The sequence below is a fragment of the Medicago truncatula genome, chromosome 4 (assembly GCF_003473485.1).
Source record: "Medicago truncatula cultivar Jemalong A17 chromosome 4, MtrunA17r5.0-ANR, whole genome shotgun sequence".
NCBI classification, from domain to species: Eukaryota; Viridiplantae; Streptophyta; class Magnoliopsida; order Fabales; family Fabaceae; genus Medicago; species Medicago truncatula.
Window position 1 is genome coordinate 44,357,361 of NC_053045.1, and position 16,294 is coordinate 44,373,654.

General features: G+C 33.6%; 2 protein-coding genes across 4 annotated transcripts; one reads left to right on the forward strand and one right to left on the reverse strand.

Annotated features, from left to right (window-relative positions):
• Positions 1-30: 30 nt before the first annotated feature.
• LOC25493236 (G-type lectin S-receptor-like serine/threonine-protein kinase At1g11410) lies at positions 31-3,639 on the reverse strand. Its single transcript, XM_013601677.3, has 7 exons — positions 2,242-3,639; positions 1,880-2,011; positions 1,606-1,787; positions 1,235-1,445; positions 865-1,102; positions 612-762; positions 31-525 (listed from the first exon to the last, which is right to left on the reverse strand). Exons 1-7 carry the CDS (start codon positions 3,530-3,532, stop codon positions 220-222), a joined length of 2,511 nt encoding a protein of 836 aa, XP_013457131.1. The 5' UTR covers positions 3,533-3,639; the 3' UTR covers positions 31-219.
• A 7,654-nt stretch (positions 3,640-11,293) lies between these two features.
• LOC25493237 (U-box domain-containing protein 8) lies at positions 11,294-12,979 on the forward strand. 3 transcript variants are annotated; one of them, XM_013601679.3, is made up of 2 exons: positions 11,294-11,921; positions 12,006-12,979. In XM_013601679.3, exons 1-2 carry the CDS (start codon positions 11,486-11,488, stop codon positions 12,611-12,613), a joined length of 1,044 nt encoding a protein of 347 aa, XP_013457133.1. In that variant the 5' UTR covers positions 11,294-11,485; the 3' UTR covers positions 12,614-12,979. The 3 variants fall into 3 exon arrangements, with proteins under 3 accessions (XP_013457133.1, XP_024636646.1, XP_013457132.1); XM_024780878.2 differs by having other exon boundaries at positions 11,294-11,864; XM_013601678.3 differs by having other exon boundaries at positions 11,295-12,979.
• Positions 12,980-16,294: the final 3,315 nt, after the last annotated feature.

Below are 16,294 nucleotides of genomic sequence, written 5' to 3' on the forward strand. Positions count from 1 at the left end.
ATTTTTAATCATGAGTTTTGCACCATTGGAAATTTCTAAGAGCATACTATTATATTAACTGGATTTTACATTATTCATACAAATACACGCTTACAGCGATGTGGCTTTATTGAGTTACTTACATAAGGGAGTACTCCTTGTAAAACATTTACATGATCATTTCAAACCTTAGTGACGATCCCTGTAAAATACACTAGAATCATACAATAAACATGGCCTTTAGCGAGCTTCAACCATAGTCATACTTGCATCATTTACTGAGTAAGTTCCTTCACTGGTTGATGGATTTGAAGTCTCATAATTGCTTCTCTTGAAAATGAATGCTGGTTGTTTTGGAGTGGGAAGAGTTGAGTCACTACCCAACATAGAAACAACAGCTGACATTGATGGTCTGTCAACAGCAAAATCTTGTACACATAAAAGCCCAATTTGGATGCATCTTTGAACTTCAAGCTCAGAGAATGACTCTCCTAATGATTGATCAACAATCCCCATGGCTTTGTCTTCTCTCCATAGATCCCATATCTACATCAATTGAACTTACTAGATTAATTAGGCTATACATTAAAATATCAATTTGAATTAGAGTATAGTTTCTAAGAAATACTGACATGTCCAACTAAATTTGTGGATGCATCGTCTGCATATTGACCACTGTTCTTTTTGCCTGTAATAATCTCTAGCAGCAAAACTCCAAAGCTGTATACATCAGACTTCACCGAAAATTGTCCTTCCATGGCATACTCCGGAGACATATAACCACTGTAAAATCAAATTACAGATAAATAAGATCACTAAGTTATAATAGAAATCTTAAGTAACGTAATGCATGGAAATAGCTAGGTGTTTACGCTAAATACTTACTAGGTTCCAACAACACGATTTGTAATTGCTTCAACTTGATCTCCACCAAACATTCTAGCCATACCAAAATCTGCAATTTTTGGGTTCAATGCAGTGTCCAACAAGACATTGCTGGCCTTTAAGTCTCTATGAATAATTCTTAATCGCGAGTCGTGATGAAGATATAAGATCCCTCTAGCGACACCACAGATAATATCAAACCGCTTTCTCCAGTCTAGCTCGGAACTTTTAGATTTATCTAGACCAAAAATCATGGTATGATGAGTGAATTAAGGATGTTGAATCAATTGTTTAGGAAATGACATTGATATATATACAAAGTGAAAACTTATGTACTAATGAAGCAAAGGTGAAATAAAACAACACATACCAAAAATGAAAAAGTCTAAGCTTTTGTTAGGCAAATACTCATAGATTAACATCTTCTCTTCTCCTTGAACGCAGCAACCTAAGATCCTCACAAGATTTCTGTGTTGAAGTTTTGAAATCAAAACAACCTCATTTTTAAACTCTTCTATGCCTTGTCCGGAATGCTTTGACAGTCTCTTTACTGCAATTTCCATTCCATTGCTCAATATACCCTAAAACCATCATCCAAAGTAAACTTAATCATTTTCCTTTGCTAGAGAAATACTGTGACTAGTGCAACTAGTTCTGAAATGTAAACATATGTTTAAATTTTCAAAATTGGCATTGATACAATATAATGCATTAAAACTGATGCTAAAGAAGATTGCCTACCTTATAAACTGAGCCAAAACCACCTTCACCAAGCTTGTTAACAATTGAAAAACTGTCAGTTGCAGCAGCTACTGAGCTAAGATCATAGAATGGTAAATTTGAATTGTTTGCACTGTCAAATTCTTGTTGATCAGAACCACCAAAGCTAAGACGAAAGGAAAACTTGCGATCCCTTCTTGACCCTGTCATCAAACAAGGAAACAAACATATTTCAACATGTCAATAGAATCAAGAATTCTACCACAATGGCAAGTTTGATAAGAATATTACTTACATTTTTTCCTTGCTTTTACAAACCAATACACCAAAATGGTCCCCATAAACAATATCAAGCAAGTACCTACGACTAAAAGTGCCACCATTCCCTTTTTGCCAAGAGAACCATACGGATGTTTTGCATACATTGCTGCAAAATGCAAATCCAAAAATCTCATAACTAGAATAAATCATGACCAAATAAATTAAATATAGTAGTGTAATTAATATTAAAAATACCTACTTAATGCAGAGACTATGTTGCCAGAGTCAAACATATTCAAGGGTCAAAATGACTCGTAACAAGTTTCAAAAACATTGTGCAACATATTGAATACATTATTCTATGAATTTTTTCAAGCAAAAAAGGAGAGTACCTACCCAATTCATGCTTATCCACACGTACATACAAATCTTGTCCAACTTGTGTGTAAGTCCTAGTATCCTCCAAATCACCATGCCAAGTAACACACCCACTTTGCAACATCTCATTTTCACTTGTAAATGCAACACAAGAGCAATCCCCTAAACACATCTCTCTACACTCCTTCAATCCCAAACTCTCATTCACACGTGTCATTGAAGTATTCGGCACCTTCACACGTGCCACTTTCACAAACCCTTCCCCATTTCGACACGTGGACACATTCGACTTCCTCACACACCCACCCGACCCATCTCTCAAATACCATTCCCTCTCAAACTTTGGTTCAAATCCAGGTAAACACTCACACTCAAATTTTTCCGCATTATACGGGTCACAATTCGAGTTCAACCCACATTGCTTGAAATTATCACATTCCTCTTTCGGACCAAACCATATTTGAAACCATCTGTTTTCGTTTGGTTGCCACGTCAGCCTCCTCACGTGACCCGAGTCTTCTAAAACCATTCTTGATATCACCCTTGGATCTTTCACACCATACTCTATAAAAACTTCATCTACGTTGTTAACAAAACTAACATTGAAGATAAAAGTCGGAGTCATTTCGGGTACTCCGCTCCATCTTTGACCCGTCCACGACCCGGTTCTCCATACTGGAACTTTATTATTGCTGTATAGAAACAGCTGTGGAAACCCGGTTGGGTCGATCCGGTATGTCAAATTCCCGGTTCCTGGATCATTGGGAGACTTCCAAGATGTTAGGAACCTGTTCAAACCAGTTTTCCGGTCCAACCCAAGTTTCATGAAAGGAAGTAGAGTGTTAGTTGGATAATCAAAACTCTGCCATACAATGTTTTTTCCATTGTTATGAGTCAAAACAAAGTTTCCATTGTCTAAAAGCTTAGCTGAAACATTGCCAAATGAAGGTGAAACAGAAACATTGGAAGACCAAATAGGTTTAAGGTTTTTGTTGTTGTTGAGGTGGTTGTTGTTGAGTACGAGGTTTCCGTTGCTGATGGAGACAACACCGGAAGTGTTGTACAAAGGAGTATCTCTGTTTGCAACCCAAACAATGGTTTGTTCTGAAATTTTGTTGTACCATATACCAAGGTATCGTGTTTTAGAATCTTTCTGTAAGGTGAAGAAACCAAGTGCAAAGGTTCCTCGAGGGTTGGAGACCAAAACATCGTTGTCTTCCAATGATTGGTTCAGTGTTATGGTGTCAAGTGAGTGGCAAGAAGGGTAGTAAAGAATCAACAGCAGAAGAAGAAGAGGAACCTCTTTCATGGTGTTATGAATAGCATTTGATGAGTGAAAAGGATTAGAAATGAACAAGTTGAATTTGAGTTACTTTTATCATTAATGATGAGAATGCGTGCTGATCTGGGGATGAATATGCATGAGTTGTTATATATGGGTCCTGTGAGTAAAGGAGTGCGATTGAGACATACAACTAAAAATTGAAAAATTGGTACCTTGGTAGTTGCATGATATTAAATTCTTAGGGAACTTATGTGGCTCTAGATAGAGGCACATAGTTAGTAAATCTGTTTGTTAGAAATCTGACTTGATTCTTCATGGACAGTTCATGTGTGTTGTACATTTTAGTACCATCAATCACTTTGTTAATGTCAATACAAGTCAGGGACAAAATGTTAATGTTCTCTTCACAAGAAGCTACCTCGTCTCAGTTCAGTAATAATAACTAATAATAATTAGGAGTGTAAGAACCAACAACCATAGTCACATAATTCGTAATTCGTGTTGGTACACGGTATGGGTATGGGTTCGCGGTACGCGACATTTGAAAAATTCGATACATATAAGACTGTAGAGCTTCGGTACGTTTTGGTTTGTAATAAATGCACAAAGCTGTTGAATGAGAGAACAATAGAAGAGTTGTCTATAAAACCAAGCAAATAGATTGAGAACTGAATAGATTCAGGACTGTCCTTATGAAACTGGAGGCTCGGCTCTCTTAGTAAAAATAGGCCCTTAATAGAAGAAAAAAAACGTACAATTTTTTTTAAAGATTAAATCTTCTATTTAAACTGAAAATAACACTCGTATAATTATATTAGCCACTGAAATCAAAATTAGCAATTATTTTTACAAAGACATGTACTTGAAAATAGAAACATAGAACATGATTTTTACTTGGAAATTGAAACATGAAACATGTTTATTTTTCTTTTTTGAGTGGGGGTGTGGATATTGAACAATAATTTTTTTCTTGAGGCCCATCACTTTGGGAGACCCAGCTCGGTTGAGCTCTTTGCACTCCCCAAGGAACAGCCCTTAATGAATTTGAGGACACGCAACTGCGTAGCAGTAAATAAATAAATAGTTAGTTGTGTCTGTAGCCAATTCACCGTTTATTTATTTGCTTTTTATTGGTTAAACATTTTTTTAACCAATCACCGTTATTCCTTCTTTGGTACGTGTTCGGCAGTTTTTGCAAATTTCAAATGAATTTATGCGTGCCCAATTCGCTAAAGTACCCAAATTTGATACTCGTGAATTATTTCGCGGTTCTTTGCCTTTTGAACACCCCTAATTATTATGGAACCAACTAAACTGATACAATTTTTCTTTAATTTAAATAGAACTTAGACAATCAAATTCGATCGCTTTAAGTCATTCAAAATCGATCATATGTGAGATTCAAACTCGTAGAGGCAAGGCAATTCTTGATTCTTTGGAAGATACTAGCTCATTTTACCCTATTGCTTTACAAACCTCCATTTTACCTAATTATTCAATAATGTAGTAAAATGCAAATAAAACTTAGATAAAAAAAAAATATAACTCCCCGCAAGTGGACGGTGGATTCTTAGATCGGATACCGAGTTTTCAACAAAAATAAAATAAAATAAAATACTAATAGAAAATACTAGGAAATATGGTTATCGGTGATGAAAGAACTGCAACGGGAAAGATGGTCAATAAACGAGGTGTTCCCACAGGGACAAAAATCGATATAGGAAGGATACCCATTGTATATAGTGGTCACGCAAGAACATTCAGAGCCAACATACGATGGATTGCCACTGTAAGGTATGGCCCTACAAGGATAATTACCTTTGTTGGAGGGGGTGATTGGGCAAGATCTCTTAAAGCATCTGTTCAAAAACCTTGCTATGAGATTCTTTTTCACAATGGTGGGGGGGGGGGGGGGGGGGGGGGGGGGAGATGACGGTCATCGCACTTCATTCTCTTCTTGACGCTACAATATAGTTTGAAGACAGACATACTAAAAAAATGACAAAAGTTCCAAAATATAATCAACCTATTTTCGATTATATTTTTCTTATCGATTCAGTAATCTAGAAAAGAAAAAAAACAACTCAATCAAACGAGAAAGTTTTTAGAGAATGTGTACTAACATCTTCTTTAATGGTATAGGAGGGTGGAAACAAAAATTTCTTGTTGTTTCGGTAATGGTGTAATTTTGGGCTTTACCAATTTTTTTTTTGTTCCCTGGGCTTTACCTACTTTTGATTTTGAATACAAAAAAAAAATTAAGTAAATTGAGAAATTTTCTCTATAGACTCCCTCAATTGCTCACATGTCCCCCAAAATTCTGAAATTGCTATTTTTTTTTCCGGAAGATTCATTTCGATATAACATCATAATAGGAAGACAATTCTGTCTATGCGATTTAGTTGTTTCTAGGCAAAAAACATTATTGTTCATTCAACAATTTATTTTCATCAAATTTGTTGTCGAGTATCTTTTCAAACCCAACAAGTACGTGGTAACCTCCTCTTATTTTGTTATTATTGTTAAAGTTTAGGGTCGTTTAGTTGTTGATCAAATAGAAATTATTTAGGGTTTGACTAGGGAAATATACTAATATGATTTATTTAAATATTGTCTGTGTATAAATTTAGATATTGTTTGTAATTAGTGAAATGTGATATTGATATTTTATGTAAGATTTATTCCCACGCTCATCGGAAGTTATTTTCCGATGCACTTCTTGAATTCGAATTTATTTTCCGATGCATATTTTTCCTTTTCTACTTCCATCAGAAGTTATCTTCTTATGCATGTTTTCCTTTTTTTATGTCTATAGCAAGATAATTTCCGACATTCGCAATTTTTTATTGTTTTAAATATGACCAGTTTGATGGGCATGTGAGCAGTTGATGGATGGGGCAATTTCCAAGATTTTGAAAAGGAATAAAGATACATAAACACTCTTTTCCCATTCATACATTGTACCATCCTTTTCACAACCAATCAAAACATGACACATAATACACATAAGAGAGAGAAAGAAAAAAATGTCACATGTTACATTTCTATGTGGAGGTACAAGGGTGTATGTCCATCTAAGTATGTCTATGTGTCATTTTTTTTAAAAGAGAACAAAAGAACATAGTTGAAAATTGTTGAAGGCCAACCACAATCACAACAAAAGTGCTAAAAAATACTTTCTCATGCTAGAAACATTTTTTAATTACCATCCCTGTATTATGATTGATAATTGCATAGTGCTTGCTGGTTACATTTTTATTATAAAAATAAAAACTCTCAGCATATAAAAAATCAACTGAAGATATAAATATATTTTTGTAAAACGCTCGTCATAGAAAATTTAGAATACAAATATTTTACACAGAAAAATAAGTATATGTAAAGAAATATTGAAGTAGTGACAAATTAATTCCCACATTTTACCCGTACTAACTGCTCCAACGGCTTTGCACTTGTCATTTTTCATGCATCACGTTTCTGTCCTAAGTGACAAATACACACGGATTCATAACCCCCACCTCCGTTTTTCCTTTTCAATCTATAAATGCAAGTTAGGGCAAGTCTTTTTCAAGCTTAGTGTTTGAGGCAGAGAATACAAGGCTATATTCTCATCTATTCAATTAAGTGTACACCTCTTTTTTGTCCAACCCTTTTTCTTTGCCATAAAGTTTCAATTTCAAGGATATCGCCTTCTACACAGCTGTTGCATGATGATTGTAAGAAGGACATGCCCTTTACTTTTGTTTCTAAAGAAGAAATATTTGATCAATTTCACTCACAAACAAATGATGGATAAGAACCAAATTCAAATATTTACATTGACCACCACAAACCTCATCAAAATTTAGAGGTAATATATATGTGTAAGCATAAGATTTTGCATGTAAACTCAATTATAATTTTTTTTACATGTGTATCCAATGTTGTGTTGCCACATTATTTATTAAGAGTAGTGATATTTGAACAATCATATGATACAATTCTTGTGACAACTTCTATTTTCTCTTTTTTCATTGGTCAAAAACAATGGAGAAAGTAAAAGGAAGAGGGAGAATAAAAGTATAATGTGAGTATGAGAGAGAAAGTTGTTAAAAAGTTATCATAAAATGGTTGTACAAATATCATTTCTCTTTATTAAAGTTCGTGTTTTTCAACTCATTAACGATGTAGTAACATATCTTTAGATGCATGTGTAAAACTTTAACATATCTTTAAATGCATGTGTAAAACTTTACACGAATAATATAATGAAGGTCAAATGCATCTAAAGGTCCTTTAAGTTTTTCGTTTTTTCCAAAGTGGTCCACTTTTGACGATGCATATCTTTAAATGCATGTGTAAAACTTAAAGGACCACTTTGGGAAAAACGAAAAACTTAAAGGACATTTAGATGCATTTGACCTATAATTAAAGTATAGTAAACTTTTTTTTTATCGAGGGAATGTATATCAAACTTGCGAGCATTTGACCTATAATTTAAGACTCATATGGTTATTTGATTTGTGTGAACTATTAAGACTTGCTACTGATTTGTCTAAGGTCAAGTATGGTTATTAGATTAAGTTTGAAATCCTTGTTGTTATCTGACATGATTATTCTTGAGTTTCTATCCATCTATAAATTTTACACTTGTGTTTTATTAGTTTAATTTGTATCTAATTAATGTTTATATCTATATTAAGTACGTTGCACAAATTGAAAGAAAAAAATTGATGAACAGATTCTCTTTAAAATTTGTAACACAAACTAGGCTTTTGAACAGGTTAATAGGTCAGATTAGGCTTTTAAAAAGGCCAGACCAGACTTAAAATAAAGTCTTTGACATGTAAAAGACTAAAGCTTACGCCTTAGTTTTTTCAACTAGACCTAGCATAAGTCCGGCACGGCCCAACTCATTCCCACCCCTACTCATGGGATGGGGATAGTTAAAAATAAGTTAATTGATACAGAAAATGTATCTTGATCAAAATTCTCCACCTTAAAAAGCATGTGCACCGCGAGCGAGATTGGCTCACAAATTTGGACGTTTTATGTTTGACTTTCTACCATATATTGCCGTCCCTTTTACTCAGTCACTGATGGTCCTTAATGTGCCATGCCATGTCGATTTGAGTTTGAGCTTTGAGGCATACATTGTCACTACACTTCCATATAATATAAAGCTTCCAACACTTTATTTCCCCAACAAATTTATTTTGTTCTTAAGGTCTATGTCTAGAATATTGCGTTGTCTTGTCATCTGGATTTTGAGACTTTGATACGTGAACTTAATTTAATCAACACCGTCGTGAAAAGAAAATTAATCATGATAAGTAAACTTGTAACGAACTTACTATACTCACAAAATTTTATTAAGTAATTATACATTTCTCTTTTAAATATAAAACTGTATATGTGAACCAAATAACTAAATGGTTGTTGTAAAGTGGTGAACGAGTTTTAGTTACATGTTAGGGTTTGATATTTCAATTGAATTGAGCTAAAAGTTAAAAGAAATTAAAAAGAAAAAACTACATTGACTATGAAATTTAGTGTCACGTCAATAAATTATGTTACCTAACTGTAAATTGGGAGAAAATTGGATAGGTGATTACTAAATCATAAAGGGAGATAACATAATAAGAAACTAAAACCTTTTAACGAAAAGGAAATTGTGAAGTTGATGAATTTTATTTTATTTTTGACAAAAATGGTGAAGTTGATGAATATATGAAGTAGAAGATGAATATTTGATTTTTTATGTGTTTTTTAACGATAAAAATATGTATAAATAAAAACTATTAATAATAATCATACTTGACTGGTCACCTCACGTTTTTTTAGTAAAAAAAATAAAGAAAGGAATAACTTGTACATGTTTTAATAATTAAAGGATTTGAACAGGACAAAAAAAAAAATAAAAGACTTAATTGTTACAAATATATAAGATAAAAGACCTATTAAATAATTTTGTCTAATTTTATTTATAATATTGTAGAATATAAAGAATTCTTTTTTTGATAATAATCTTTTTTTTTTTTATTCTTAACCAATATCTCGGATACACCGGCATGACCCTTAATTTAAATATTAAAACAAGTAAATTTGTATCAAAATAATAATATGATTATTGCTAAAAGAAAATAAAAATGATATTAGTATTGCTAAAACATAAACAATTTGTACTTCTAAAATAAAATTTCTAAAGAAATTTTAACTTTCTCTAATTTTCTTAACTAATACCTCTACGATAACGTAACTCATAGATCCTTAACACACTCGTTAGACTTTTATTTAAAGAAGCAAGACCCTATTTTTATTTTTTAGCATAAAAGAAATGTCATTATTGATTCCCTCTCTTTTTCGCCAAAGTAACCGACAAAACGTTGAAAACATTAGAGCATAGCAGCCTTTGAAAGTTTCGAAATATCCTTCTTGTTTTTCTTTTTCTTTTTTTGCAAAAAATATCGCTCTTGCTGTTATTCATCCATCTATGCATGATATATCAACCTACATATAATTTTTTTAGGAACCTACATATAAATTGTATTCCAAAAAAGGTATATAATAAAGTGTAACAGAAAATATATTATAATTAAATTTAAGGATAACAGTCATTTCGATGGATTAGTCTATATAATTGCATGTAAATGATACATGATTAAAGACAAACAAAAAACGCATTGATAGAGAGCCAAGAGTGATATTAACAAGTGGAGGCATTTGAATCTTCAAATTTTGGATGCTACTTCATCTTTTCATCATCTCTTTATAGCTCTGACCATGAGTACGTGTAGATAATTTCCTTAATGTTCTTTGTCTTTTCTCCATCTTTGAGTGTTTTCTCTCTTAAATTTATTAAAACAATAAAAATTGAAAAAATTGTTCATTGTCATCTAAAGATGAACATTGGGGTCGTGCGACTGTTGTTAGAGACTCGAATGAGGTTGTAATGGCAGCTGGTTGCTGGTATCGTGTGATTTTTTAGAATCAAGTATGCTGAAAGGAATCACAATTCTAATGGTGCTAGATTTTGCTAAAGATTTGTTGTTTAGAGACATGGAAGTTAATTCTGATTCAGCTAACGTCGTTGCAACTCTCAATAACTAGATGCATCACAGTTACTTGAGAAACATTGCGTTATAATGTTCAAATTCTAGTTTCAGTAGTATTGATATTTCACATGTTAGAAGAGAAACTAATCAAGCAGCTCACTATTTAACAAATTTTACCATTTTCAATTTAGTTTTTGTTTTTAAGATGACAAACTAACCCATCAAAATTAAAATTGGAGAGAGTGAATTTGATATCGTGAGAGGAGCTCGCTCCAAAATTTCAAGTTAATTTCACCAAAACAACTCATATAAATTTATTTATCCGACTTTATTTTGAATTGAGAAAATCGAGTATAGATTCCCTCCGGTTATCCACCATCCATTTATGAGATAGGGGTAAATGGAGGGATTGCAAACTCAAGAAAACCTCCCTTGTATTGAAGCTTCTATAGCTTTACAATTATTGTCAAAATTTGATTGATGAAATTAATTGTGTAAAACGAAACTAAAATCCAAATGTGATTTTATGAACAATGTTAACAAATATTTTTTGTCAAAATAATATGCAAAAATTCTAGGTCAGCAAACAATAACATATATTATTATTAAACCTAATATTTTTATCGAGTTTAAACTCAAAATATCATAAATGAATTTTAGTGATGTTTGTCATTTCAATCACGAGGGTGAGAATGAGAATTGCTTCTATAAAAAATTGAAAAGTATGAAGAGAGAGAAAAAATCAAAACCAAAGCAAGTTAGTGGAGATAACATTATTTAACAAAGGACATTATCGTCCATAGATAAACCACAAGAAACAATCCCTTACACAAACATGGAACAATGGCGGAACTGAAGTAAACTAGATAGAAATCACAACCTCCATTTCCATAAACCTCATAAACCCACAACCTTAAAAAACCTTACCTTAACTTCATCATTCATGGCGACCAATCTCCCAGAACACTTCAAATGTCCAATCTCACTCGAAATAATGTCCGACCCAGTCATCCTCTCTTCCGGTCACACATTCGATCGTCCTTCAATCCAACGTTGGCTTGACGAAGGTCATCGTACTTGTCCAATTACCAAACTACCCCTTCCTGATTCTCCTATCCTCATCCCGAACCACGCGCTTCGTAGTTTAATCTCTAGTTACACACTCCTTCCACCACTTCATCAAATCATTTCACAACCCGAAACCCTAATTTCAACCCTAATTTTGAATTCTTCTTCTTCCGATTCCAAAATTGACTCGCTTCGTCAACTCGCTCGTCTTTCTAAACGTGATGCCAGTTTCCGTCGTCGTCTTGTTGATTCCGGTGCCGTCTCTGCTGTGCTTTTCTGTCTTGATTCCTCTTCCTCTTCTTCTTCCTCCGGTAACGTTAAGTTGCAGGAGAAGGCTTTGTCTCTTCTTCTTAATCTTAGTCTTGATGATGATAGCAAAATTGGTCTTGTTGCAGAAGGAGCAATTGACCGGGTTGTGAATTTTCTAGTCGGAGCAGCTACGTCGGATTGTCGTGCTTTGGCGGCGACGATAATCACGAGTCTTGCTGTTGTGGAGGTGAATAAAGCAACAATCGGAGCTTTTCCTGGCGCAATTGAAGCTCTGGTGATGATTCTACGCGACGGGAAGGGGAGAGAGAAGAAGGAAGCTGCGACGGCACTATACGCGCTTTGTTGTTTTAGGGATAATCGAAAAAGAGCGGTGGATTGCGGCGCGGTGCCGATTTTGTTAAGAAATGTTGAAAGTGGACTTGAGAGGGGTGTTGAGGTGATTGGTGTTTTGGCGAAATGCAAGGAAGGGAGGGAGCAATTGGAGAGTTATGGTGGTTGTGCGAAGATTTTGGTGAGTGTTTTGAGGAATGGAAGTTCAAGAGGGATTCAATATGCATTGTTGGCACTTACTTTGGTTTGTTTGCATAGCAAGGAAATACTTATGATGACTCTGCAAGAAGGGGTTTTGGAAATTTGTATTGGGATGGTAGAGGATAATAGTGAGAAAGTTAGGAGAAATGCGTCTAATTTGATTCGGGTTCTTCGCGGAGGAAACCACCACAGGATCAGTTGATGATGGAAAGGAAAGAAAAAGAAATGAAGATGTGTTTTTTTTCCTCTGTGGAGGTTAGTTTTAATTATTTTTGGTTTTGTTTTTTTGGGTCTGCCTTGTTGGGTGGGTCCATTGTACAAAATGAAAAGAAGATCAAATTTTTGTTGTGAATGTGTCAATGATAGGGTTCTTTTGTATATTGAATAATGATGATGTGCTAGCTCTTTGTAGTTGGCTTAGCTTAGCTGTTAAAATGGCAAAGTTGTTGATTGGTCTTTTGAATTGTATGGCTCCATAGTTAGAATTTTTTTCTCTTGGTTTCCAGAAAATATTGCTGTATGGGTTTAACATTTTACATCTTGATTACAGTGTCCAAGTTGATTTCAATGTATGTCTTTCCTTTCTATAGAGGTAAAAAGAGCTGTTATGAAAATTTGGTGCCAAATTGCCAATGTATGTATAGCCCAGGTAAACAATGTCGTTTGTTATCCTTTGGGAATGGAAGAAGAAAAACAAAAGATGAAAGAGGATTTTCTCTTTTGAAATTTACAATGAAGAGAAAATTATCTCCATAGTTTGTAGCAAATTTTATACTGATGCTTAATATTTTACGATATGATGTACATTTCTTAAAAATATTTCATCAAATCTGAACTCCTTTGGATAGTAAATTCTGAACAGAGAGCTCAATATTTATGTTAAATAGTAAATGTCTTGTGCTCTGGATTTGAGGAAAACAAAGACGGAAAATAGAAATTAGGAATTTCATCACATGTCAACAGGGGTAAGAGTTTTCATGGTGGATGGTTGAATTGACGATGAGTTTGGCAAAATTATGGTGGTCAATGATTTTGTTTAAGGTCCAACATGTATTCTTTTGCCAAAATCACGATGGCACATTGTGATTCTGCCAAACTTACTCTCAATCTTATGTTCAATCCCAAACGTACACATAAATAGATGGCTAGGAGATCAAAATTTTCTTTTTCTAACGAGGCATGCTTTCTATTCACTTTTCACTCACTGTACTAATCAGCTATGCAGTTAGGTATTCCCACAATATTCATGCAAGTAAAACCTCTGTTTTCTCTTGAATCGTTACACACTTGCACAGTTAGAGCTTTTGGTTTTATTTCTATTATTATTGTGACATAATATTGTTCTTGCATGTAATCATGGACGAAAATGAATCCCCAATGAATGGAATTTTAGATCCACTCCAATATTCTTAATATTCATAAACAAATTACAATGTTGATTTAACCTTTTGGGAAAATACATGTTCTAACATTCATATATCACGGATGGTGGTATTTAGCATGGGAAAGGGGAGTTGTTTTCCACCATGGGAAAGTTGATTATGTCCATTGGATTAAATGAGTAACAAATCTTTATCCTACTCTCTCATACACTAGATTGTTGTTTTACACTATCTTCCACCATCTCTCTTGTTTTTTGAATTCAGAATCATAAAATAGCTTCTCAAATCCTTCTCCTAAGCTCATTAACACAAGCTTTAAAATTCTCGCCCAAAAGAATTTAGAGTTGCAACTTAATTTTAAAAATCAAAACTGCAACTGCAGCGTTGTCTCAGGCGATGGAGGAAAGACCATTGGTCCTATCCTAAATATATACCTGCTTCTTAGTTTGATTGCCTTTTTTAAGCTTTGACTCAACAAAATCTAAGCATCACACTTTTAGCATGGAGTTACCAGTGATTATGGTAGATTAAAAGAATGAATTTCACCATTTTTATTAAACAAAAAGCTTAAAAAGAACTAGAGTTTCTTTGGATAAATAGCCTAATTAAGCACTTATAATATCTGAGTTTTCCAGCAGCAACATGGTGGTGTGTGGTGGTTGCTGAATCTGATATAGTGGTGGTTGTGGTATGAGTATGTGGGGACATGAAAGAGAGATGGTGGAAGATAGTGTAAAACAATAATCTAGTGTTGAGAGAGTAGGATAAGGATTTGTTTTTCATTTAATCTAATGGACATAATCAACTTTTCCATGGTGAGAAACAACTCCTCTTTCCCATGCTAAACCCCACAATCACGGATATATGCAAATGCTAAGTCTGTCATTGAAAGTTCTGATTTTAAACCAAAGAATCTTTCAAGTTAACTTCAAGCAAAATAAGCTGAAAATGTCAGCATAATACTGGTTTATTTCTAGAATAAACAACATGGTTCCTTGGATCTGAGCATGGAAGGTTGCAGGATAACTTTCTTTTCTTACCCTCAAATTCAATGAGATTCATGTTTAGATTGGGTGCTGACACTAGTTGTCATTCCACTTCAATTTTATACGACTATCATTGTCACTTTCTTTTGAACTGGTTTTGTCTTGACTGCTGTTTGACTATTTAATAATGTAATGCTGAATGTTTTTAAGACAAGCATATGCCATTAGGCATTCTTTGTTGCTCTTTCAATATGGGGCACTGGTACTTGATTTAGGATGGGACGGAAGTTTTAGGTTCGAATCATTTTTTGTGCATTTTCTTATCTCTTTATCAGATATATGTTGGACAAATTAGGTACATGACCCTGCATCATGTGATCAATATTGCTTTATGCATATATTTAAATATTTGGATAGGTGGTTGGCGTGTAGCACGGAGAGTTTTCTTATAAATATGTTGTCTTGGAGCAAGGGAACAATTGTTGATAAATGTTTCTTGCATGACTTCAGCATTGTAAGTTGTAACAAAGGTTAAGTATTCTTTTTGGCCATTGAAGTACATTAACACAGGCTTCAGTGGTTTGTGAGCTTGCTATATTGCAATTGCAAATGTTAACAAGGATAACATACGGTCCAAGTCTAACTTGTCGGACACAACATTGCTTTAATGGGAAGTGGTTGTGCTACATAGAATAGATGTTATTAAGTTTGGGAAATGCTAAATCTAAAGACTTGTGATAGTATACTAAATATAAAAAATATGTTAATTTATTTCTCAAAATTTTTAAAATTATTTTTTTCAATAAATATTTATTATTTATGGAATCTTTAACATGTTTCATAAAGAGATATACATGTATTTGTGGAATCTTTTGATTCATATTATTAGTAGAGCTCTTATTAGTTTTAGATCTACTAGCCTTAGATTTATTTCTGCGATTAACGGTGGATGTCTAGGATTTTACCTTGGTGGGATCTTATTTCCACAAATTAATGCGGTTGGTTTTTACCGCAATCGGTATACCTTTCTTTCCTGGCTACTATCACATGTTTTGACAAATTTTTACGACTTTTGTGTTGTTCCCCATGCTTTGTCTTTCTTTTCAACATTTGCAAGATTGAAGAACATCGTGGTACTTAATAAAAAATGCGGAGTCCAGTCGGTATACCTTTCTTTCATGGCTACTATTACATGTTTTCTTGAAAAAAAATTAAATATAAAATGAACATACTTTTTGATGTCATTTCATATTTATAAGTTAGTTCGACCATTAACTTTACCAAACATAGCAAATATAATCCGTTAGTTTATCAATTATAAGTTATACGCTACATGTTATACGTTATCCGTCTTAAATTGGTTTATTAGATATCTTTTTTATTTTTTTGGAAAATAGAGCCTGGAACAACTTCTTTCCATTTAGATGATTTGGAATTATTTAGAGAAGACTAAGATAAGAGAGGAATTGGTAGCGAGAGTAGACTAAATGAGAGACCTTAAGAAATAGATAATGA